The sequence below is a fragment of the Oncorhynchus nerka genome, linkage group LG27, assembly GCF_034236695.1.
Source record: "Oncorhynchus nerka isolate Pitt River linkage group LG27, Oner_Uvic_2.0, whole genome shotgun sequence".
NCBI lineage: Eukaryota > Metazoa > Chordata > Actinopteri > Salmoniformes > Salmonidae > Oncorhynchus > Oncorhynchus nerka.
In genome coordinates this window covers 84,978,796-85,002,663 of record NC_088422.1, presented here as the reverse complement: position 1 = coordinate 85,002,663, position 23,868 = coordinate 84,978,796, and the positions used below count along the sequence as shown (strand labels likewise).

At 45.6% G+C, this 23,868-nt stretch overlaps 1 protein-coding gene and 1 pseudogene across 1 annotated transcript; one reads left to right on the top strand and one right to left on the bottom strand.

Moving 5' to 3' along the window:
* LOC115115938 (dmX-like protein 2) overlaps nucleotides 1-9,124 on the top strand; it is a 71,928-nt pseudogene extending 62,804 nt beyond the window's left edge.
* A 791-nt stretch (nucleotides 9,125-9,915) lies between these two features.
* On the bottom strand, nucleotides 9,916-19,099 carry LOC115116861 (aromatase). The gene is made up of 10 exons (XM_065012145.1): nucleotides 18,754-19,099; nucleotides 17,577-17,636; nucleotides 17,391-17,481; nucleotides 15,303-15,457; nucleotides 14,848-15,027; nucleotides 14,454-14,568; nucleotides 11,908-12,019; nucleotides 11,362-11,524; nucleotides 10,712-10,953; nucleotides 9,916-10,591 (listed from the first exon to the last, which is right to left on the bottom strand). Exons 1-10 carry the CDS (start codon nucleotides 18,953-18,955, stop codon nucleotides 10,343-10,345), a joined length of 1,569 nt encoding a protein of 522 aa, XP_064868217.1. The 5' UTR covers nucleotides 18,956-19,099; the 3' UTR covers nucleotides 9,916-10,342.
* Nucleotides 19,100-23,868: the final 4,769 nt, after the last annotated feature.

Below are 23,868 nucleotides of genomic sequence, written 5' to 3'. Positions count from 1 at the left end.
TCTTATCACTCTCCTCACTTCTCCTCTCTTCTCTCTCCTTTCATATCCTCTCCTCCCTCTCCTCTTATCACTCTCCTCACTTCTCCTCTCTTCCCTCTCCTTTCCTGTCCTCTCCTCCCTCTCCTCTTATCACTCTCCTCACTTCTCCTCTCTTCCCTCTCCTTTCATGTCCTCTCCTCCCTCTCCTCTTATCACTCTCCTCACTTCTCCTCTCTTCTCTCTCCTTTCCTGTCCTCTCCTCCCTCTCCTCTTATCACTCTCCTCACTTCTCCTCTCTTCCCTCTCCTTTCCTTTCCTCTCCTCCCTCACCTCTTATCACTCTCCTCACTTCTCCTCTCTTCTCTCTCCTTTCATATCCTCTCCTCCCTCTCCTCTTATCACTCTCCTCACTTCTCCTCTCTTCCCTCTCCTTTCCTGTCCTCTCCTCCCTCTCCTCTTATCACTCTCCTCACTTCTCCTCTCTTCCCTCTCCTTTCCTTTCCTCTCCTCCCTCTCCTCTTATCACTCTCCTCACTTCTCCTCTCTTCCCTCTCCTTTCCTGTCCTCTCCTCCCTCTCCTCTTATCACTCTCCTCACTCTCCTCCTCACTTCTCCTCCTCTCTTCCCTCTCCTTTCATATCCTCTCCTCCCTCTCCTCTTATCACTCTCCTCACTTCTCCTCTCTTCCCTCTCATTTCCTGTCCTCTCCTCCCTCTCCTCTTATCACTCTCCTCACTTCTCCTCTCTTCCCTCTCCTTTCATGTCCTCTCCTCCCATCTCCTGTCCTCTCTTTACTCCTCTCTCTCCTCACAACCCACTTCTCCTCTCATCTCCTCCCTCTTCCCCATGTCCTCTGATCTCCTCTCCTACCTGTCTCTCTTCTTTCCCTCTCCCTCTCTCAGTTCTACTATACATTGCAGATTCATCTCTGCCATATCATGTGGAACCTTTGTTAGCATGTCCCTTGTGTCATGCTGTCCAGCAGTGCTGATTTAAATGCTGCATCGACAAAGGTTGATTCAGGGCTCCTGCTGCTGTTAACCTGCTGTTAATATTTAATAGCAGAGTTAAACCATGAAACATTCATTACATCATAGTGTAGTAGGACTTCAGCCAGAGACCACAGAACTCACCCAGCTGGCATGACATCATTATTTACATCTCTATGGACAGGATGGAGGCAGGGAAGAGAGGAGGAGAGGGAGAGAAAGAGAAAGAAGGGGAGGGGGCTCTGGAGTAGTGAAAAGTAGTACACACATGAACAGAATTACATAAGCACAGCAGACACACACACACTCCCTCGTCCCTTCTCAGATCAATGTTGTCCTGATGATGATTCACAACATACAGAGAGCTAATTCTGCCTGCTGAGCTGTTTCCTCCAACTGTTATTTTTAAACTCCTTTCAGGCCTCATTGATTGTCATAGAAACTCATTTCTGCCACGTGTTCTTCTAATCACTAATGTTTGAGCATCATATTGAAGGTATCAGTCTGGAGTAGTAGGGGCTGTCCAGTGTGGAGAGATGATTTCATAACTCTATTTCAACCTTCATCTGTTTGGATGTTTGTAGAAACATATCAGAATATTTACCCTCAAAGGAAAGATCTCAATGCTGTGTGTGTGTGTGTGTGTGTGTGTGTGTGTGTGTGTGTGTGTGTGTGTGTGTGTGTGTGTGTGTGTGTGTGTGTGTGTGTGTGTGTGTGTGTGTGTGTGTGTGTGTGTGTGTGTGTGTGTGTGTGTGTGTGTGTGTGTGTGTGTGTGTGTGTGTGTGTGTGTGTGTGTGTGTGTGTGTGTGTGTGTGTGTGTGTGTGATGATGTGATGATGTGTACCAGAAGTCAGTAGAAGGACATCCAGTATGTGACTCAGGTCATCCTTCACTTACTACTCTTCTACTACAGGCGGTTCATCAGGACAGGGACTGGCTTCTTCTCATGTTTCATTCCTCATCTAGACCTGTTGTGTTGTGGTGGGAAACAGGCTCAGGGATCCGGTGTATAGTGATCCTGTCACAGTAATGAGGATACAGGTGTATCAGCCCAGATTGACTCTTCTGTTTACAAACATCTGTCATAATCAATACATATGACTGGAGAGGAGATCCTTTCTAAACGCAGGAGGCTAATTTAGTGATCAGATTCATTGATTATGTTTCATTTCTGGTGTTATGAGATGGGATCTAGATGCTGCATGTGGACATGTTCTCGTGTGTGTGTACAATACGCAGACTGAAGAATGAACTGCATCTGTGGTTTTTAGATGGTCTTAGTCCCCCCCCTGGTGGTTATTGGTAGGTATCACAGATTGAAATGGACAAACGCATTAGTATTCTTCCCTCACAATATGTAACATATGTAACAGCTGAGGGGAGTTCCTAACTAATCAATTAGGACCTAGACAACCAGCTGAGGGGAGTTCCTAACTAATCAATTAGGACCTAGACAACCAGCTGAGGGGAGTTCCTAACTAATCAATTAGGACCTAGACAACCAGCTGAGGGGAGTTCCTAACTAATCAATTAGGACCTAGACAACCAGCAACCAGCCTGAGGGGAGATCCTAACTAATCAATTAGGACCTAGACAACCAGCTGAGGGGAGATCCTAACTAATCAATTAGGACCTAGACAACCAGCTGAGGGAGTTCCTAACTAATCAATTAGGACAACCAGCTGAGAGTTCAACTAATCAGCCTGACAACCAGGGGAGTTCCTAACTAATCAATTAGGACCTAGACAACCAGCTGAGGGGAGTTCCTAACTAATCAATTAGGACCTAGACAACCAGCTGAGGGGAGTTCCTAACTAATCAATTAGGACCTAGACAACCAGCCTAGACAACCAGCTGAGGGGAGTTCCTAACTAATCAATTAGGACCTAGACAACTGAGGGACAACCAATTAGCCTAGACAACCAGCTGAGGGGAGTTCCTAACTAATCAATTAGGACCTAGACAACCAGCCTGAGGGAGTTCCTAACTAATCAATTAGGACCTAGACAACCAGCTGAGGGGAGATCCCTAACTAATCAATTAGGACCTAGACAACCAGCTGAGGGGAGTCCTAACTAATCAATTAGGACCTAGACAACCAGCTGAGGGGAGTTCCTAACTAATCAATTAGGACCTAGACAACCAGCTGAGGGGAGTTCCTAACTAATCAATTAGGACCTAGACAACCAGCTGAGGGAGTTCCTAACTAATCAATTAGGACCTAGACAACCAGCTGAGGGAGTTCCTAACTAATCAATTAGGACCTAGACCCAGCTAGACAACCAGCTGAGGGAGGGAGTTCCTAACTAATCAATTAGGACCTAGACAACCAGCTGAGGGGAGGGCCTAGACAACCAGCTGAGGGAGTTCCTAACCTAATCAATTAGGACCTAGACAACCAGCTGAGGGGAGTTCCTAACTAATCAATTAGGACCTAGACAACCAGCTGAGGGGAGTTCCTAACTAATCAATTAGGACCTAGACAACCAGCTGAGGGGAGTTCCTAACTAATCAATTAGGACCTAGACAACCAGCTGAGGGCAGTTCCTAACTAATCAATTAGGACCTAGACAACCAGCTGAGGGGAGTTCCTAACTAATCAATTAGGACCTAGACAACCAGCTGAGGGGAGTTCCTAACTAATCAATTAGGACCTAGACAACCAGCTGAGGGAGTTCCTAACAACCAGCTGAGGGGAGATCCTAATCAATTAGGACCTAGACAACCAGCTGAGGGGAGTCCTAACTAATCAATTAGGACCTAGACAACCAGCTGAGGGAGATCCTAACTAATCAATTAGGACCTAGACAACCAACTGAGGGGAGTTCCTAACTAATCAATTAGGACCTAGACAACCAGCTGAGGGGAGATCCTAACTAATCAATTAGGACCTAGACAACCAGCTGAGGGGAGATCCTAACTAATCAATTAGGACCTAGACAACCAGCTGAGGGGAGTTCCTAACTAATCAATTAGGACCTAGACAACCAGCTGAGGGGAGATCCTAACTAATCAATTAGGACCTAGACAACCAGCTGAGGGGAGATCCTAACTAATCAATTAGGACCTAGACAACCAGCTGAGGGCAGTTCCTAACTAATCAATTAGGACCTAGACAACCAGCTGAGGGGAGATCCTAACTAATCAATTAGGACTTAGACAACCAGCTGAGGGGAGATCCTAACTAATCAATTAGGACCTAGACAACCAGCTGAGGGGTTCCTAGGACCTAACCAGCTGAATCAACTAATCAATTAGGACCTAGACAACCAGTTGAGGGGAGTTCCTAACTAATCAATTAGGACCTAGACAACCAGCTGAGAGGAGTTCCTAACTAATCAATTAGGACATAGACAACCAGTTGAGAGGAGTTCCTAACTAAACAATTACCTTAATGGATCAATCAATACAAGGTAGGTGTGAAAACCTGCAGACACTCTGCCCTCAAGGACTGGAGTTCAACACGTTGTCATGACTCTCCTGTGTGGATCCAAAGATCAGGTTACAATGGATCAACGTCTACCAGATCCCTTTCACCCACAGATGGGAGGAGGGATTGATGTGAAGTTTTATGACACCTCACACCCAGTCGTAAATTTTATGCAGCAGAGAAGTCTTTTTGGTCTTCAGTAGTGGTGATTAGAATCTCTTTGTTACAGAAACGTTTTGCCGCCAAAAACTCTAATGTCCAAAAGTGAACACTGGGACAATATTTTTAATATCCGAATGTGGGGAATGATGAGAGATGGAATATGGGAAATTAATGTCTATTTTGTGATGTCATTAAAAATGGTATAAATAAGAAACACCTCCTTTTTACCAGAGTGTATGAAAGATGAGCTGAGAATTAACATAAGAGACCAGAGGACTCAAGTTGCAGCTTATGTCTCCATTGGTTACGATCCTGAAAATCAACACGAGGTGAAGACGACAAAGTAGCCTCTCTAACAATCAATGTTACGGCGGAGTAGCTGTTCTAAGCACTGTATCTAAGAAAGGGAAATTAAGTAGGACCATCCTGTTACTCTCTTCAAAACATCGTCGACTACACTGCTCTCATCACCCCACTGGGGATCATCGACACGGCTGATTAGCTGTCTTCAGAGGACCACTCTTCCAGAATGGATGAAAGCAAACACCATCCTGTTAGTTCTGCTTAAGACTACAGTACAAGGCATTGAAGCCACAGACTGATCTGAAGCCATTCTTGTGATTATTGTGACTTTGCCACTATAATTGTTTGTAAGCTTGTGTAGTCTAAAATTAATCTATGATCGTATGCTATCCATGTGTTTTTTGTATGCTGTTCTTAGTATGACATTTTAATATTTGATAATTAACCAATGAAATTAGGCCATACTTGGTCATGATTACAGACACCTGTATCTTTTGACATTATGTAAATGTGTGACCTCTTGTGGACAATCAGAGCCTTACACTTGAGCTCGGGAGAATGCCCAACAGAACCCATTTCACAAATGCCTGTGTCCAACAGAGATACACGACGAAGGAAGACATCAAACACGTAAATACCTGATTTACTTCTTTACCCCAAACGGGCGGTGGTTCGGTGCAAAGTTTTATGATTACTGTGAGCGTAGTTCCAAGTGTATAAATTGTCTCTCTTTCTTTATCCCTTTGTTACTCTGTACTCCTCCCTCTTTTGATACACAAGCAGTCAGGTTGTCCTTAGTCCGCTAGGGACCTGTTTCCATCGTATTAAGTTTCTAATCAATAACCTATAATGTGTGTGTGTGTGTATCCTGTGTTATCGTTTAGTTAGTTAGTAAATAAACAATTAAATCAATTTGTGTGGTACGGAATGATCAGTAAAGCTGGGGTTTGTGCCGATGCAGATTATGAGACTGATATGAGGTAATGATTAATAAATGACTTATCAATATATTTCTTATATATCTTCTAGAGTTTAATTTGGGAGCTGGTAACTCGTTAAACAATTTATTCCGTTAAGCAAATAAACGTAAGACAAAATAAAAGACAAGTGTTTATGTAGTTTACTTAAAGAACATTTTAATGACATTAATAATCAGTGCAGATAGTCAGTGAAGAAGAGAACAGTAATGTTATGAGAAAAGCCTCTACATGTTGCTGTTGCTGTACAGTCAGTAAGAGAGACATAGAAAGACCAGGGACACACTGGGAAAAGAAAAGCTACTTCATTCAACCATTTTGTTTTCAACCATAGTTAATCCCTCAAAGGAACGGAAGCACAGACTGGATGATAAAATTTTATCCTCAGTGAGTGAAGCTGTCCAACGTTGCATGAATTACAAAAAATCTCCCCACAATATAATGTTAGTACAGAGAGTATAGACAACATATCTGGATCAGTCATATAAAGGACAATACATACATATATGACATATCAATGTTCCCTGAATATCCTCCAACTAAAGAGAAGACTTCAACCTGCATCCCAGAGTCTTATGAAGCAGACACAGAGCCTTATGAAGCAGACACAGAGTCTTATGAAGCAGACACAGAGCCTTATGAAGCAGACACAGAACCTTATGAAGCAGACACAGAGCCTTATGAAGCAGACACAGAGCCTTATGAAGCAGACACAGAGTCTTATGAAGCAGACACAGAGCCTTATGAAGCAGACACAGAGCCTTATGAAGCAGACAGAAAGCACTCAGCACATCATAATATGGCCTGTTCCTATTCCCACGTTGATCAAACAGGATTAGCAGACAGATGTGGTGCAGACACCAGCCACTAGAGGGTGGTACAGCACTGGTGTGTGATTATAAAACTACATCAACTAGGCCACAACATCACACACTGAACTTCCTCAGGAAGTTAATAAACCTAATTTTTAATTTTTTTTATTTTTTATAAACCTAATTGAAACCGTCATAATTTCTAACTTGCAATAAATATTCCAACCAATACAAATTACTTTATTATTGTAACTGTCTTATACATCTCAATAATATATATAAAACATCTCTAAATGAAATAATCAAATTACAATTACACCAGAGGTGAAAGATATTATGAACAAAGAGCTAAATACAAATGTATTTGTTAAAAAGTATGATGCAGCAATGTATCTAAACTTGTCTGCTCTTTGTGTGACTGACCACCTCACTACTCAAGTGTTCTTATGATGCCTGGAAATCTATTTCAGTTCCTGTATCAGAACATCTGTTCCATCAGTTTCAAACAGCGGGTAGATCTTCTCTCCCTCAGTGAAGACTAAGTCAGCGTACGTGTAGATGTGATCCCTGGACTCAGCGTTGTAGAAGGAGACCCACTTCTTATCCACAGACCATCCCTCTGCAGCCGCCGCTGGTCTTCTCCAGATCAGACTGACTGAGTTTCTGCCTGCTGACTGGACTACTGGACGCCCAGGCCCAGACCCTGTCCCAATCTCTGTCTCAGTGATGTCACTGAACTCACTCTCTCCTGCCCTGTCCTCTGCTCTGTGTCTGATCTGGTACTGTGTATCTCTCTCCAGATCTGATGTCACACAGACTTCTCCACTATCTCTGGTCTCCATGTTTCTCCACTTCTCCTCATAAGGAAAGAACAGGTCAGTTCTGACAGCTCTGTACTCCACTCTGAACCTGTCAGTGTGTCCAGTCTTTGACAGGGGTAAGATCACACTGCTCTGCTGTGTGTCCGTTACCTGAACAGGGTCAGGCTTTGACACAGGCTCACAGTAAGAGTTCAAATCAAATCAAATGTATTTATATAGCCCTTCGTACATCAGCAGATATCTCAAAGTGCTGTACAGAAACCCAGCCTAAAACCCCAAACAGCAAGCAATGCAGGTGTAGAAGCACGGTGGCTAGGAAAAACTCCCTAGAAAGGCCAAAACCTAGGAAGAAACCTAGAGAGGAACCAGGCTATGTGGGGTGGCCAGTCCTCTTCTGGCTGTGCCGGGTGGAGATTATAACAGAACATGGCCAAGATGTTCAAATGTTCATAAATGACCAGCATGGTCGAATAATAATAAGGCAGAACAGTTGAAACTGGAGCAGCAGCACGGCCAGGTGGACTGGGGACAGCAAGGAGTCATCATGTCAGGTAGTCCTGGGGCATGGTCCTAGGGCTCAGGTCCTCCGAGAGAGAGAAAGAAAGAGAAAAGGAGAGAATTAGAGAACGCACACTTAGATTCACACAGGACACCGAATAGGACAGGAGAAGTACTTCAGATATAACAAACTGACCCTAGCCCCCCGACACATAAACTACTGCAGCATAAATACTGGAGGCTGAGACAGGAGGGGTCAGGAGACACTGTGGCCCCATCCGAGGACACCCCTGACAGGGCCAAACAGGAAGGATATAAGTTCACTAACCTGCCTCCCTGGTAGAGACGGATGGAGACTCCAGGAGTGGAATCATCTGGAATGGAGTTTATGTTGGTGTTTTTAAACTCCAGAAAAGCTCTAGTTCTAGTCTTTGTGACTCTCTCATTGTTCTCCTCAGACTTGAACCAGGGCTGAGTGTGCTGGTAGGGGTGGTCAGGCCTGGTCTGTGTGTCTGTAGGGAGTCAACAAACTGCTCCAGCACAGTGGCAAAGACTTTCTTCTATTAGTCGATCATGACTCATACTTCTGGGAGGTTGACCTCCTCCATAACATCTCAGCAGAGACGACAACCAAACGCTGCAAGGCTCAGTTTGCCCGCTATGGCCAGCCAGATAATGGACCCCAATTCTTCTGCTTTGAGTTCCGGACATCTGCTGCTGATTGGGAATTTGAGCCTGTCACCTCATCGCCACAACACCTAAAAGATAATGGAAAGGTAGAGATGGAAGTCAGAATTGTGAAGAACCTCTGCAGAAAAGCTGTGAGAGGCGAAGAATGCCTGGAAAGCGGGCCTGTAGTGGAGCAATACCCTAACGGAAGGCATAAATAGCAGCCCGGCCCAGCACCTCATGGCACCAGCGCTTAAAAGCAGCTCTACCAGTAGCCAACACTCTCCTGGAGCCCTGTGTGGTGACAGACGTGCTGGAGAAGCTTCAACACAGAAGACAGGTGCCTAAGTTCATCTACGACAAATCATCAAAGGACTTACCTGAGCTCATGGTGGGTGAAGCCGTGCAGATGAAGCCATTACCAGGGGATCGGACGGGCCTCTGGAGACTCGGATCCAGAAAGTTGCACACAGGGTCATGCTGACTGCAGGAATGTCCACCAGAGCTGTTTAATGTTCATTTCTCTATTATAAGCCGCCCCCAACAACGTTTGAGAGAATTTGACAGTATATCCAACCGGCCTCACAACCACAGACCACGTGTAACCACGCCAATGCAGGACCTTCTTCTCCTGCAGGATCATCTGAGACCAGCCACCCAGATAGATGATGAAACTGAGGACTATTTCTGTCTGTAATAAAGCCCTTTTGTGGGGGAAAACTCATTCAGATTGGCTGGGCCTGGCTCCTCAGTGGGTGGGCCTATGCCCTCCCAGGCCCACCCATGTCTGTGCCCCTGCCCAGTGATGTGAAATCCATAGATTAGGGCCTAATGATTTCATTTCAATTGACTGATTTCCTCATATGAACTGTAACTCAGTAAAATCGTTGACATTTATATGTTTGTTGGTTAGGGCTACCTACAGTATGTTTTATATAATACATGGAAATCTAACTCACCAAATCGCTCATATTAAAGTTGCAAAATTGTTCAGGACAAATATGCTGCTGTTGTTCCCTTCACTGAGACAGTAAGATGGAGGGCATACAGGAGATAAGGGGTTAAATGAGCCTAAAGGTTGGTAATGATGAACCATAATACAAGGCTGTAAATGTCTCATGAGCTTAGTTCAACTGTCTAACATCATAACACAAATTATAGCTTCATTGTTTAAACTGTATAGCTATGTTTTAAATATCATGTTGATCTCATGGACAGTCAGTTATAACATCCATAGGTCCAAGGACATCTAATGAATAAACTGAACAGATTGAATAAAACAATATATACCATTTATTTTCACTTCAGCGTCATTTAGTTTTAAAAGTGTGAATGTACAGTTCAGATTCTATAATTATAATGGTGTGAGTGAATCAACAACAAGCGTTTCTTATTAAAGATCCCATTGGTTACAAAGACATGTCCTCCTGGAACATAACTTATTATCATAGAAAACGTCACAAAATAACTTGTAGTACAAAATAACAAACATACAAATATGAATCAAATACTGACATATTACATATGGGAAGTAAGTATTATTTTAAGATTAGCCCTAAAATGCAATCTTTGTCCCAAATACCACCCCATTTCCTACATAGTGCACTACTTTTGACCAGAGCCCTGTGAGCCCTGGTGAAAGGTATTGCACTACATAGGGAATAGGTTGTCATTTGGGATATGCCAGTGTCTGAGCTCTGCTCTAAGACTGCTTCCTGGCTTGGTGTCTTGGGAGGAACTTCATGGTGTGAGGCTCCCCCTCCTCCTCCACAGGCTGCTGTGATAGGTTGTTGGTCTGTGGGAGGCGATCTAGGGTCAGGCCCTCATGAGGACACACAGAGTACCGTGACAAAAGCGTAACCAGGATGGATTTCATCATCACCATGGCAATGTGCTTGCCAACACAGGATCGAGGACCGGATCCGAAAGGCTGGAAGAAACGATTAGGTATCTGAGAGTGCAAGAGAGAGAGAGAGCGACAGAGAGAAATAAATAAATCAATTAGTAAATATCTTTACACCTCAGGGTGCAGATGAATTTCTCCCTGTGATAGTCTTGATTATTCTCTTACATTTTTCTCAAAGTTGTCCAGACTGAACTCATTGGGCTTGAGGAAGAACTCTGATCTGTGCATGCGTCCCATGTTCAGAATGATGTTTGTCCCCTTTGGCACCCGGTAGCCACTGATGACATCATCAGACAGTGCCCGGCGCATGGTAAAGTCCACCACAGGATGGAACCTTAAGGACTCATTAATGAAGCTCTCTAGGACCCTTAGGTTCTGCAGGTCAGAGTTGTGGAGTTCCCTATCACCTACATTGAGAGAGGAGGGAGATGGTCTTCAAACAGCCATTTATTCTATATAGCTACATGAACCCCTAAAATATCAAATGAGAGGGTTTAGTTCAATTGGAAAGTACTGTGGTTGTCTGGGTTTGACGGGTCTTGACCTATAACTAGAAAAAGAGAAAAGCTGCAGCAGGAGGTTCCTCACCTATAACAGTGTATATCTCTTCTAGAAGCTGTAGCTCTATGTTAACAGATTGTGATGGTCTGACCTATTATACATTTGAGTCATTTAACAGACACTCTTATCCAGAATGACTTACAGGAGCAATTAGGATTAAGTACCTCGCTCAAAGACACAAAGACAGAATTTAAGTGTTTATCTCTTCTAAAAGCTGTAGCTCTATGTTAACAGATTGTGAAGTGGGGACTCACCTATAGCAGTGTCTATCTCTTCTAGGAGCTGTAGTTCTACGTCAGGGTTCTGTTTGAGAAGCAGCAGCATGAAGAACAGACTGATAGACAGAGTGTCTGGAGCTGCTATCACCATCTCCAATACACACTGCCTCACATTCTCAGCTGACAGCTCCCCATGGCTCTGAAACACACAATCACACTTCAGATTAGTTGACTCACTTTGGCTACTCAGGCTATGTTATTGTTATACATGTTTTAACATAAGAAGGTGGAAACAACCGGCAGAATAGATTATAATATTGTGCAGAGGACATGGGCTGGGGTCAGGGCCAGTGTAAGGATCAATTTCATTTCAATTCAGTCAATTCAGGAAGTACATTTAAATTAAAAAGTTCCATAAATGTATATTGACTAATTGAAATGAAATTGAGTTAAGCCTGTGTTTGGGCCTTGCCTAATGCCTAGATCTTTGTCTCAGTGGGCTAAGGCAGTCTTTAAGTTGTGCAGACGACCTGTGCTTGGGTTAGTGTTGGGGATAGGGTAACGGCAAGGTCAGGGACTGACCTGTGCAAAGATGAGGTCTGCAGTGAAGTTGATGTGGTCCAGTTTGTCAGCTTCCTGTAGACCTCTTCTCTTCTGGTCGACCAGACTCTCTATAGCATCCTGCAGCTCCTGACTGCAACACAACAACAGAGCTATACATTAACACTAATACTTTCAACTTGAATGTATTGCTGTATATATTTAAATAAAACATTATTTAGTAGAATTGTATATGTATATTGTGTATTTGTCATGTTTGAAATGTGCTGTTAAGTGCTCATTGTTGTAATGAAGATGATGGAAGTAGAGAAGCAGGTGCAGATGGAGAGCAATGAAACAATGGAAATGAAACAATACAAAACAGGAGTGGGGTCTTGACATGAAACACATCAATACATTAATACTGCCTGGGGAATGAACCTAAGGGAGTGACAGATATAAGGGAGGAATCAGCGAAGTGATGGAGTCCAGGTCTCATAATGAGGCGAAGTGGGAGCGCCGGAGAGGAGCAGAGGGAGAATACGTGGAGCGCCGGAGAGGAGCAGAGGGAGAAGACGTGGAGCGCCGGAGAGGAGCAGAGGGAGAAGACGTGGAGCGCCGGAGAGGGGCAGAGGGAGAAGACGTGGAGCGCCGGAGAGGGGCAGAGGGAGAAGACGTGGAGCGCCGGAGAGGGGCAGAGGGAGAAGACGTGGAGCGCCGGAGAGGAGCAGAGGGAGAAGACGTGGAGCACCGGAGAGGGGCAGAGGGAGAAGACGTGGAGCGCCGGAGAGGAGCAGAGGGAGAAGACGTGGAGCGCCGGAGAGGGGCAGAGGGAGAAGACGTGGAGCGCCGGAGAGGAGCAGAGGGAGAAGACGAGGAGCGCCGGAGAGGGGTAGAGGGAGAGGGAGACGTGGAGCGCCGGAGAGGGGCAGAGGGAGAAGACGTGGAGCGCCGGAGAGGGGCAGAGGGGGAAGACGTGGAGCGCCGGAGAGGGGCAGAGGGAGAAGACGTGGAGCACCGGAGAGGGGAGCAGAGGGAGAAGACGTGGAGCGCCGGAGAGGAGCAGAGGGAGAAGACGTGGAGCGCCGGAGAGGAGCAGAGGGAGAAGACGTGGAGCGCGGAGAGGAGCAGAGGGAGAAGACGTGGAGCGCAGAGGAGCAGAGGGAGAAGACGGGAGCGCCGGAGAGGAGCAGAGGGAGAAGACGTGGAGCACCGGAGAAGCAGAGGGAGAAGACGTGGAGCACCGCCGCAGAGGGAGAGCAGAGAGGGAGAGACGTGGAGCGCCGGAGAGGAGCAGAGGGAGAATACGTGGAGCGCCGGAGAGGAGCAGAGGGAGTAGACGTGGAGCACCGGCGAGAAGCAGAGGGAGAAGATGTGGAGCGCCGGAGAGGAGCAGAGGGAGAAGACGAGGAGCGATGGAGAGGAGCAGAGGGAGAAGACGTGGAGCGCCGGAGAGGGGCAGAGGGAGAAGACGTGGAGCGCCGGAGAGGGGCAGAGGGGGAAGACGTGGAGCGCCGGAGAGGGGCAGAGGGAGAAGACGTGGAGCACTGGAGAGGGGCAGAGGGAGAAGACGTGGAGCGCCGGAGAGGAGCAGAGGGAGAAGACGTGGAGCGCCGGAGAGGAGCAGAGGGAGAAGACGTGGAGCGCCGGAGAGGAGCAGAGGGAGAAGACGTGGAGCGCCGGAGAGGAGCAGAGGGAGAAGACGAGGAGCGCCGGAGAGGAGCAGAGGGAGTAGACGTGGAGCACCGGCGAGAAGCAGAGGGAGAAGACGTGGAGCGCCGGAGAGGAGCAGAGGGAGTAGACGTGGAGCACCGGCGAGAAGCAGAGGGAGAAGATGTGGAGCGCCGGAGAGGAGCAGAGGGAGTAGACGTGGAGCGCCGGAGAGGAGCAGAGGGAGAAGACGTGGAGCGCCAGAGAGGAGCAGAGGAAGTAAACGTGACAACTGTCTGAATGCCACAACTGAAGTTCCCTCTAAGAAAAGTAAAGTTATTCTATTCTAGGTCTTTATTTGTATAGTCCAGATAGTCCAGATAGATGCTCTACAGATGGTCATACTATCAACAAACAAATCTGTTGATAAGAGACTGCTAGTTTACGGTTAAGGTTAGGTTTAGAAAAAGGCTTAGATTAGGGTTAAGTTTAGGGTTAGGATAAGGGTTAAGGTTAGGACTAGGGTTAAATTTAGGGTTAGGATAAGGGTTGAGGTTAGGACTAGGGTTAAGTTTAGGGCTAGGAAAAGGGTTGAGGTTAGGACTAGGGTTTAGGGTTAGGATAAGGGTTAAGGTTAGGACTAGGGTTAAGTTTAGGGTTAGGATAAGGGTTAAGGTTAGGACTAGGGTTAGGGTTAGTAGATAGTTAGTTGACACGTGATAGTCTCTACCTGGAACCAAAAAGGGTTCTTCAAAGGGTTCTCGTATGGGGACAGCCTCCAGAACCCTTTTCGGTTCTAGATCACACCTTTTTTTCTAAGTGTAGAGCATCTACAGATGGACTATCCAAGTGTTCTATATATAATCCTTAAACTGTTAATATTAGATGTTCTGGATGCCTTGGTAATGATGCTAACTATTTATAACTGTGTGACTTACGCTGCTCTCCTGTGTTTCTGCTGGATCCAGTCCAACTTGAAGTAGATATCTGGTTTGATCAGCACTGTCTGCCACGTGTCAAAGTACTTCTGAATCTTCTGCAGCAGCTCCTTCTCTAATAATATCAAATGAAATGTTATAAAGTGGAATAACTTCCCAGTTGAAAAGGAAAGTAATGTTGAGTGCTTACATTACTGATGTTCAGATATACTGTTCAGGGTCTAGTGGCTTTATGGCTGTGAGTTACCAACTAGAGATAGAAAACCCTGATGACCTGAAGTCAAAATAAAGTTCCCTAAATGTATTTATCAATGTATATTATGTGCTTATAAAATACAAATGTATTATATTATATTGGGTAAAGTATTATTGAGTATAAAAGGCTGTGGCTCACCGTTGAGAGACACCCCTAGGAACAGTCTGTTAGAGATGTCCACTACTGTACACCTTAGTAGACTCAGGACGTCCACCTGTCCACCCATCAGTCCGTCCGGCCCCTGGAGAGCGTCCAGGTGAGTCTGTGTGGACGAGACACACACATCTACTGTCTTCTGCAACCCAGGCCCTGTCAGAGCTGGAACACACAGTGGAGATACAGCAGTTTATTACAACATATTGGACGATGTCCTGTGAAGATATTGCCAGTAACAGACTGGACAATGGACCCCTTTGTTTTTCTAACTTCTCTATTAGTTTGTGTATATGAGAATAGTAATTTAATACAGCAACCTTCTCCTAATGGTTTACCATTAGAAAATCTAGAATCAGTTATTATGATCCATTAAGTAGTGGTATTTTAATGCCATGCTTATCTTTCTCAATTGAGTAAGTCATTGTCTAATTGGTCACCTTTAGCGAAGTAGGTGCGGGTCTTCTTCCATAGAGCCATGTTGCTGTTGAAGATGATGCCTCTCTCATCCATGCCAATACAGCTCAGACCCTGTTTACTGCCGAACCGAGAGGTGTAACGCCCCTGTCTCAGAACATGATGCACTGCAGAGGAACTGTACAGAGAGGGTGGGTACACTGGTATTCACTCTCCCAAGTCTATGTCAAGAAGTCTAAATGTCTATTATAACATATGTCATCTAGGCTACAAGTCATCTACAAGTGCTTTTGTGAAATGAAATTCAAACATCTTAATTAAGATATTTCAATTGATTATTGATTGATTGACTGACTGACTGTCTGCCTGACTGCTACTGACATCCTGACTGACTGTCTGACTGCTACTGACATCCTGACTGACTGTCTGTCTGACTGCTACTGACATCCTGACTGACTGTCTGCCTGACTGCTACTGACATCCTGACTGACTGTCTGACTGCTACTGACATCCTGACTGACTGTCTGTCTGACTGCTACTGACATCCTGACTGACTGTCTGACTGCTACTGACATCCTGACTGACTGTCTGACTGCTACTGACATCCTGACTGACTGTCTGTCTGACTGCTACTGACATCCTGACTGACTGTCTGTCTGACTGCTACTGACATCCTGACTGACTGTCTGTCTGACTGCTACTGACATCCTGACTGACTGTCTGCCTGACTGCTACTGACATCCTGACTGACTGTCTGTCTGACTGCTACTGACATCCTGACTGACTGACATCCTGACTGACTGTCTGCATGACTGACTGACTGACTGCCTGACTGACTGCCTGACTGCTACTGACATCCTGACTGACTGACATCCTGACTGACTGACTGCCTGACTGCTACTGACATCCTGACTGACTGACATCCTGACTGACTGACTGCCTGACTGACTGACTGTCTGACTGCTACTGACATCCTGACTGACTGACATCCTGATTGACTGTCTGCCTGACTGACTGGTACTGACTGACTGCCTGACTACCTGGTACTGACTGACTGCCTGACTGCTACTGACATCCTGAGTGACTGACATCCTGACTGACTGACATCCTGACTGACTGACTGCCTGACTGCCTGGTACTGACTGACTGCCTGACTGCTACTGACATCCTGACTGACTGTCTGCCTGACTGCTACTGACATCCTGACTGACTGACATCCTGACTGACTGCCTGGTACTGACTGACTGCCTGACTGCTACTGACATCCTGACTGACTGCCTGGTACTGACTGACTGCCTGACTGCTACTGACATCCTGACTGACTGACATCCTGACTGACTGACTGCCTGACTGCCTGGTACTGACTGACTGCCTGACTGCCTGGTACTGACTGACTGCCTGACTGCTACTGACATCCTGACTGACTGACATCCTGACTGACTGACTGCCTGACTGCCTGGTACTGACTGCCTGATTGACTGACATCCTGACTGACTGACTGCCTGACTACCTGGTACTGACTGCCTGATTGACTGACTGCATGCCTGACTGACTGACTGAATGCCTGACTGCCTGGTACTGACTGCCTGATTGACTGCCTGCTGCTGACTGCCTGATTGACTGACTGACTGACTGCCTGACTGACTGCCTGACTGACTGCCTGGTACTGACTGCCTGATTGACTGACATCCTGACTGACTGACTGCCTGACTACCTGGTACTGACTGCCTGATTGACTGCCTGCTTCTGACTGCCTGATTGACTGCATGACTGACTGCCTGACTGAATGCCTGACTGACTGCCTGCTACTGACTGCCTGATTGACTGCCTGCTACTGACTGCCTGATTGACTGCCTGACTGCCTGACTGACTGCCTGACTGACTGCCTGGTACTGACTGCCTGACTGCATGACTGACTGCCTGACTGAATGCCTGACTGACTGCCTGCTACTGACTGCCTGATTGACTGCCTGCTACTGACTGCCTGATTGACTGCCTGGCTGCCTGACTGACTGCCTGGTACTGACTGCCTGATTGACTGACTGACTGACTGCCTGACTGTCTGACTGACTGCCTGCTACTGACTGCCTGATTGAGTGCCTGCTACTGACCTGCTGAGTATGAGTGTCTCCTCTCCGTTGATCCAGACCCTGACGATGTCTCCATATTTACTGTTGTAATAGTTACTGGCAATGCCAATACCTGTACATAGAACATGTATTTAATCAATTATTCTGATATACTATTTGTTATTGTAGCAGATTATAATGTATTGTATTTCATGTTGTAGTAGTTACCTGTCCATATAAACCTGAGGTATGAGAGGAGAGGACCCACACCCAGACAGAAAAAAGGACCTGTCATAGCCAAGAGAGAGAGAGAGAGAGAGAGAGAGAGAGAGAGAGAGAGAGAGAGAGAGAGAGAGAGAGAGAGAAAGAGAGAGAGAGAGAGAGAGAGAGAGAGAGAGCGAGAGAGAGAGAACAAGAGAGAGAGAGAGAGGAGAACAAGAGAGAGAGAGGATAACAAGAGAGAAGAGAGAAAGAGAGAGAGAGAGGGAGAGTGGTCACATAAAATAACTTAACATAGCAGGGCGTTGCATAGCATAACATGGCATAGCATAGCATAACATAGCGTAGCATAACATGGCATAGCATAACATGGCATAGCATAGCATAACATAGCGTAGCATAACATGGCATAGCATACATAACATTACATAGAATAGCATAGCATAACACTACATAGCGTTACATATCAATACAATACATAAGTTCACATAACATCACAAATATGATATGTTATTAGTTTATTAAGGAGACAGCTGATGAAACCAGCCAATACAACAGACACAACATAGTAATGCAGTAGTACATAGTAGAGACAACAGCCAATACTCTGTGGTCAGACGAGGGACAGGACTCAATCTGCGGCGCATTGTAGAGCGCTGTCCACAATGCACCTTTCAGGCAATGTTCCTGCATTCACAAAGAATCACACAGGCAGCGAAACACAAAACATCTCATCCTGTAATGTACCAGCTTTAACACACAGAACAGCAAAGTTGGTGGATAAATGAAGATGTCCCACTCAGGCTGTTTACCATTCAATGCTTTTTTCACAGTTCCGGGATCTCCCGTAGGCACCAATGCATTAGCAGCTGAGTCTGCCCATTGACTGCATATGAACCAGAAAAAAATGAGGGAGTGGGATGTCTCACATCCTCTTCCGTCTCTGAGCATAGATGAAGATATCATATGGATTGAGATAAGATCCCTGCATAGACTTGGACCAACAGTCCTGCTCTGGATGCAACATGCTCAATTATAGAATCACTTTAGCCCAAAATAAGATAATGAACTGTAGCTGGAAAAATCACTGTTGTAATTCAACTTGTTTTTATTATATAAGAATGATAACTAGCAGACTATTGTAACTGACCTGGTAAGGAGTTGTTGTTACTGTATTGTGACTGACCTGGGACAGAGTTGTTGTCGGTGTGATGCCAGGCAGCCAGCAGCAGACAGAGGAGCAGGAAGAGGGACCCCGTTGCCAGGGAGATGCCCTCTGACCTGGTGGCTGTGGCGTTCCGTGACTCGGACACCAACAGGTCGGCTATGACGGTGTCCAAGCACACCGCCGCCATCACACGTCCACACACAGGCGACAACAGATCCATCACACACACATGGTAGACACACTGACGCAATGACACACACACTCCACGACCAGCTGCTGAACTGACAAAACTCTGTTGCTTCCGAGGTGATGAAAATGGTCAATCTCTCAAACGGACGGACGCGATACACACACACTCTGAAACTGAAGCCCAGACTCTCTGCTACCGGCTTCTCCTGATGGTCTGAGTTCTTGATCAACTCTCACTGGTTCTCTTATAGTCAGCCGTGCCTGGTTACACGCCAGGTCAGGGTAAAGCAAAAGTCAAAACAAAAAGGGAGATTTTAAACAATTTCTGTGTAACCTTGTATCTTAGATCCCGCCATCTCATAAGACCTTGAGTAGGTAGATGGTGGTCCGGTTTCATAGCATGAGCACATGTTGTGAGAGGAGTGTTCCACAGTCACGACATTAAAGACCCCTGACCTCTGTTAGTGCAGCTGGGGTCTCACAACTCTCATTCCTCAAACATCAAAGAGAGGAGGAGAGGACAGAGGTTTGGAGGGAGGAGAGGAGGGAGGTGAGAAAGGAAGAGAGGAGGGAGATGAGAAGTGAGGAGGGAGGAGAGGAGGGAGGAGAGAGGAGAGGTGAGAGGAGGGAGTAGATGAGGGGAGAGGAGAGGGTAGATGAGGGGAGAGGAGAGGAGAGAGGAGAGGGGAGAGGAGGGAGTAGATGAGGGGAGAGGAGAGGACAGAGGTTTGGAGGGAGGAGAGGAGGGAGGTGAGAAAGGAAGAGAGGAGGGAGATGAGGAGGGAGGAGAGAGGAGAGGTGAGAGGAGGGAGTAGATGAGGGGAGAGGAGAGGGTAGATGAGGGGAGAGGAGAGGAGCGAGGAGAGGGGAGAGGAGGGAGAGGAGGGAGAGGAGAGGAGAGGAGAGGAGAGGAGAGGAGAGGAGAGGAGAGGAGAGGAGAGGAGAGGAGAGGAGAGGAGAGGAGAGGAGAGGAGAGGAGGTGAGAGGAGGGAGTAGATGAGGGGAGAGGAGAGGAGAGGAGAGAGGAGAGGTGAGAGGAGGGAGTAGATGAGGGGAGAGGAGAGGAGAGAGGTAAGGTGAGGAGCGGAGGAGAATCTGAAGAGGGAAGTTCTGTGTTATGGCAGTGTTATCTCTACTTGCTTTCATGCAGTCCTCCATCACTGCAGTCTGTCTCTCTCAGTCCCCCTCAACATGACATTAAATAGTTTTCTCTGTGATGTGTCACTGAAAGGCTAGACTTGTATCTGAGAGAGAGAGAGAGAGAGAGAGAGAGAGAGAGAGAGAGAGAGAGAGAGAGAGAGAAGAGAGAAAGAGAGAGAGATATGCAGAGATGCACCTTGGTTGGAGTGCGGTAGTGAGTCTTTAACTGAATATTCAGATGTTGATCATGGCTGATTTCAAATCCCTGAGAAGCAACAGCAGATAAGGCAAGATATCTGAATCTGCCCAGGACTTTTTATGATGCTTTTGCTCTACTTAAAAATATATAATAACTTCATCTTGGTGCACTTGATTGAGACCTTCAGTTACACACTTTTTAAAGGATTCAGGCTAAATGGTGAACCTACACAAACCTGTATTTGTACTGTATATGTGCATGTTCATGTGTGCTCCTTTGCATTTGTCTCTATGGACGTGCACACAATGATACTTACTAATTGAGAAGAACAAACATTGAGTTGAAGAAAGATAAACCAAGTCCGTCAGCTAATAGTGATTGGCAGTATGACCCTCTCGCCAGCAGTACCACTTCTGGCCAGTAGGAGGAGAAGCAGAGCTGTACCTTTAGGATGTCATTAAACACCAGGGAAAATACTTTAGTTCTGTCAAAACCAGAGCACTGCCAGACCATTGTGATGATTCATATGACATTATGACAATCATCAAATATGTTGTGGAGGTGCAAACAAATTCCAATTACCACCAAGGAGCCGAAACAGCTGTGTGTTTGTGTACATTTGTATGTGTATGTCTGTGAATGTGTATGCATTGGTGTGTGTTTGTTCTGGTCTATGGACCCCTATCTTTAGGCATCCTACTCCTGTATGCAGGGCCCAATGTTTTCCCTGGTCAGGTCATGGGGTCAGGAGAAGAATCACCTGGCCCAGGTCACTTATACTCATAGTTCTAAACTCATCGAGAATCTTCTCATCCTTCTCAGTATAATCTATAACACAAAGGGCCGTTCTGTTCCCCCTGAGGCATCTGTGCCATTCTACCAGCAGTATAAAGGACTCTGGGAATTCACTCACCTCCCACTGGGCCTGGAGAATGTGCCTTGTTCAAACAGTCCTCTGTCTGTGTTCTGCGTTCTGACGGAGAGGCAAGTGAATTCCATTCAAGGGGTTTTATTGGCAAGGGAAACGTGTGTTTACATTGTCAAAACAAGTGAAATAGACAATAAAGAAATGTGAAGTAAACATTCAGAAATGAACAGTAAACATTACACTTACAAACGTTTCAAAGGAATAGAGACATTTCAAATGTCATATTACTGGCAATATACAGTGTTGTAACAATGTGCAAATAGTTAAAGTAGAAACATAAAAAGAAATTAACATACATTTGGGTTGTATGTATTCTGATTGTTAACTTCACATTTGTTTATTGTCTATTTCACTTGTTTTGGCCAGGTAAACGTGTTTCCCATGCCAGTAAAGCCCCTTGAATTGAAATGTTCTTCACTGTTTGCCCTTTTCTTGTGGCAACATGTCACAAATATTGCTGTGGAGATGTCACACTGTGGCACTTAATAGATATGGGAGTTTATCAAAATTGGGTTTGTTTTGAAATTCTTTATGGGTCTGTGTAATCTAACATGGTCATACATTTGGCAGGAGGTTCGGAAGCGCGGTTCAGTTTCCACCTCATTTTGTGGGCAGTGTGCACATAGCCTGTTTTCTCTTGAGAGCCATGTCTGCCTACGGCGGCCTTTCTCAATAAGGCTATGCTCACTGAGTCTGTACATAGTCAAAGCTTTCCTTAAGTTTGGTAACAGTGGTCAGGTATTCTGCCACTGTGTATTCTCTGTTTAAGGCCAAATAGCATTCTAGTTCGCACAGTTATTTGGTTAATTCTTTCCAATGTGTCAAGTAATTATCTTTTTGCTTTCTCATGATTTGGTTGGGTCTAACTGTGTTGCTGTCCTGGGGCTCTGTGGGGTCTGTTTGTGTTTGTGAACAGAGCTCCAGGACCAGCTTGCTGAGGGGACTCTTCTCCAGGTTCATCTCATGGCTTTGTTATGGAAGGTTTGGGAGTCACTTCCTTTCAGGTGGTTGGAGAATTGAACAGCTCTTTTCAGGATTTGGATGATAAGAGGGTATCGTCCTAATTCTGCTCTGCATGTATTATTTGGTGTTTTACGTTGTATACGGGGGATGATTGTCTAATTTAGTGAATTATTGATTGGTAAACAGACCCCAGACCACAGAACCATAAAGGACAATGGGTTCTAGAACTGATTCATTTATTTTTTACCAGATCCTATTTGGGATGTCGAATTTGATGTTCCTTTTGATGGCGTGGAAGGTCCTTCTTCCCTTGACACCACTGACTATTTGATGGTTAAAACCATGGATTCTTTGGCATTTGATATTGGAGCAAGTGTCTTTGTGTCTGTGTCTGTAGGTACATGCAAATGGCATATTTCTGTGTGTGTGTGTGTGTGTGTGTGTGTGTGTGTGTGTGTGTGTGTGTGTGTGTGTGTGTGTGTGTGTGTGTGTGTGTGTGTGTGTGTGTGTGTGTGTGTGTGTGTGTGTGTGTGTGTGTGTGTGTGTGTGTATCATCGTCTCCCTGTCCCCCTTATATCAGTGTTAGCCTGTGTTTTTGTTCCCATTAGGGTTCCCACTCTTAAAGCCAGTGACTGAAATTCTTTATCAAAATATATGGAAAACATGTTAACGTAACCTTTCTCTCTCATCTTTGTCCTTAGAGAGTTGACCATCTCTGCTCAATCCAGTCTGTCCTTAGGGAGTTGACTATCTCTGCTCAAGCCAGTCTTTGTCCTTAGGGAGTTGACTATCTCTGGTCAATCCAGCCTTTGTCTTTAGGGAGTTGACTATCTCTGGTCAATCCAGTCTTTGTCTTTAGGGAGTTAGCTGTCTCTGGTCAATCCAGCCTTTGTCATTAGAGAGTTGACTGTCTCTGGTCAATCCAGTCTTTGTCATTAAGGAGTTGACTATCTCTGGTCAATCCAGTCTTTGTCTTTAGGGAGTTGACTATCTCTGGTCAATCCAGTCTTTGTCTTTAGGGAGTTGACTATCTCTGGTCAATCCAGTCTTTGTCTTTAGGGAGTTGACTATCTCTGGTCAATCCAGTCTTTGTCATTAGGGAGTTGACTGTCTCTGGTCAATCCAGTCTTTGTCATTAAGGAGTTGACTATCTCTGGTCAATCCAGTCTTTGTCTTTAGGGAGTTGACTATCTCTGGTCAATCCAGCCGTTGTACTTAGGAAGTTAACTATCTCTGGTCAATCCAGTCTTTGTCATTAGGGAGTTGACTATCTCTGGTCAATCCAGTCTTTGTCTTTAAGGGAGTTAGCTGTCTCTGGTCAATCCAGTCTTAGTCCTTAGGCAGTTGACTATCTCTGCATATTTTTGTCAGGGTATTCTGAGAACAGACCTGGCTTTGAAACAGGAAAATATAATTCCCATGCTCAGAGACTTGTATTTATTCTCCTGTGTTCCATAATAGAAATATCTACAACATGTAGACACGCTGAACTGCTAGATGTAAAATCATATGTTGGGTTGGATGTGGCTTTTTACGTTAAATGAGAGCTGTATTCATTGGATACTTCTGTTGATTGTGTCCATTGACTACAGACCTCTGAACAGAGTCCCTGTTGCCCACCCCTAACCTTTCACTCATAACCTTTGAACCCTAACCTTTTACCGCGTCACTGACTGTCTGTTCTGGGGGTTTGCAAAAAATGCAGAAAAGGGGG

Excerpts from the sequence above, each read along its gene's own strand:
- LOC115116861 (XM_065012145.1), bottom strand. The coding sequence starts at position 18,955 with ATGGATCTGTTGTCGCCTGTGTGTGGACGTGTGATGGCGGCGGTGTGC. Across the intron at positions 14,569-14,847 it reads CCTAGGGGTGTCTCTCAACG|AGAAGGAGCTGCTGCAGAAG; the intron begins GTGAGCCACAGC and ends TGATATTATTAG. Across the intron at positions 11,525-11,907 it reads CAGACCTCATCTTTGCACAG|AGCCATGGGGAGCTGTCAGC; the intron begins GTCAGTCCCTGA and ends TGTGTGTTTCAG.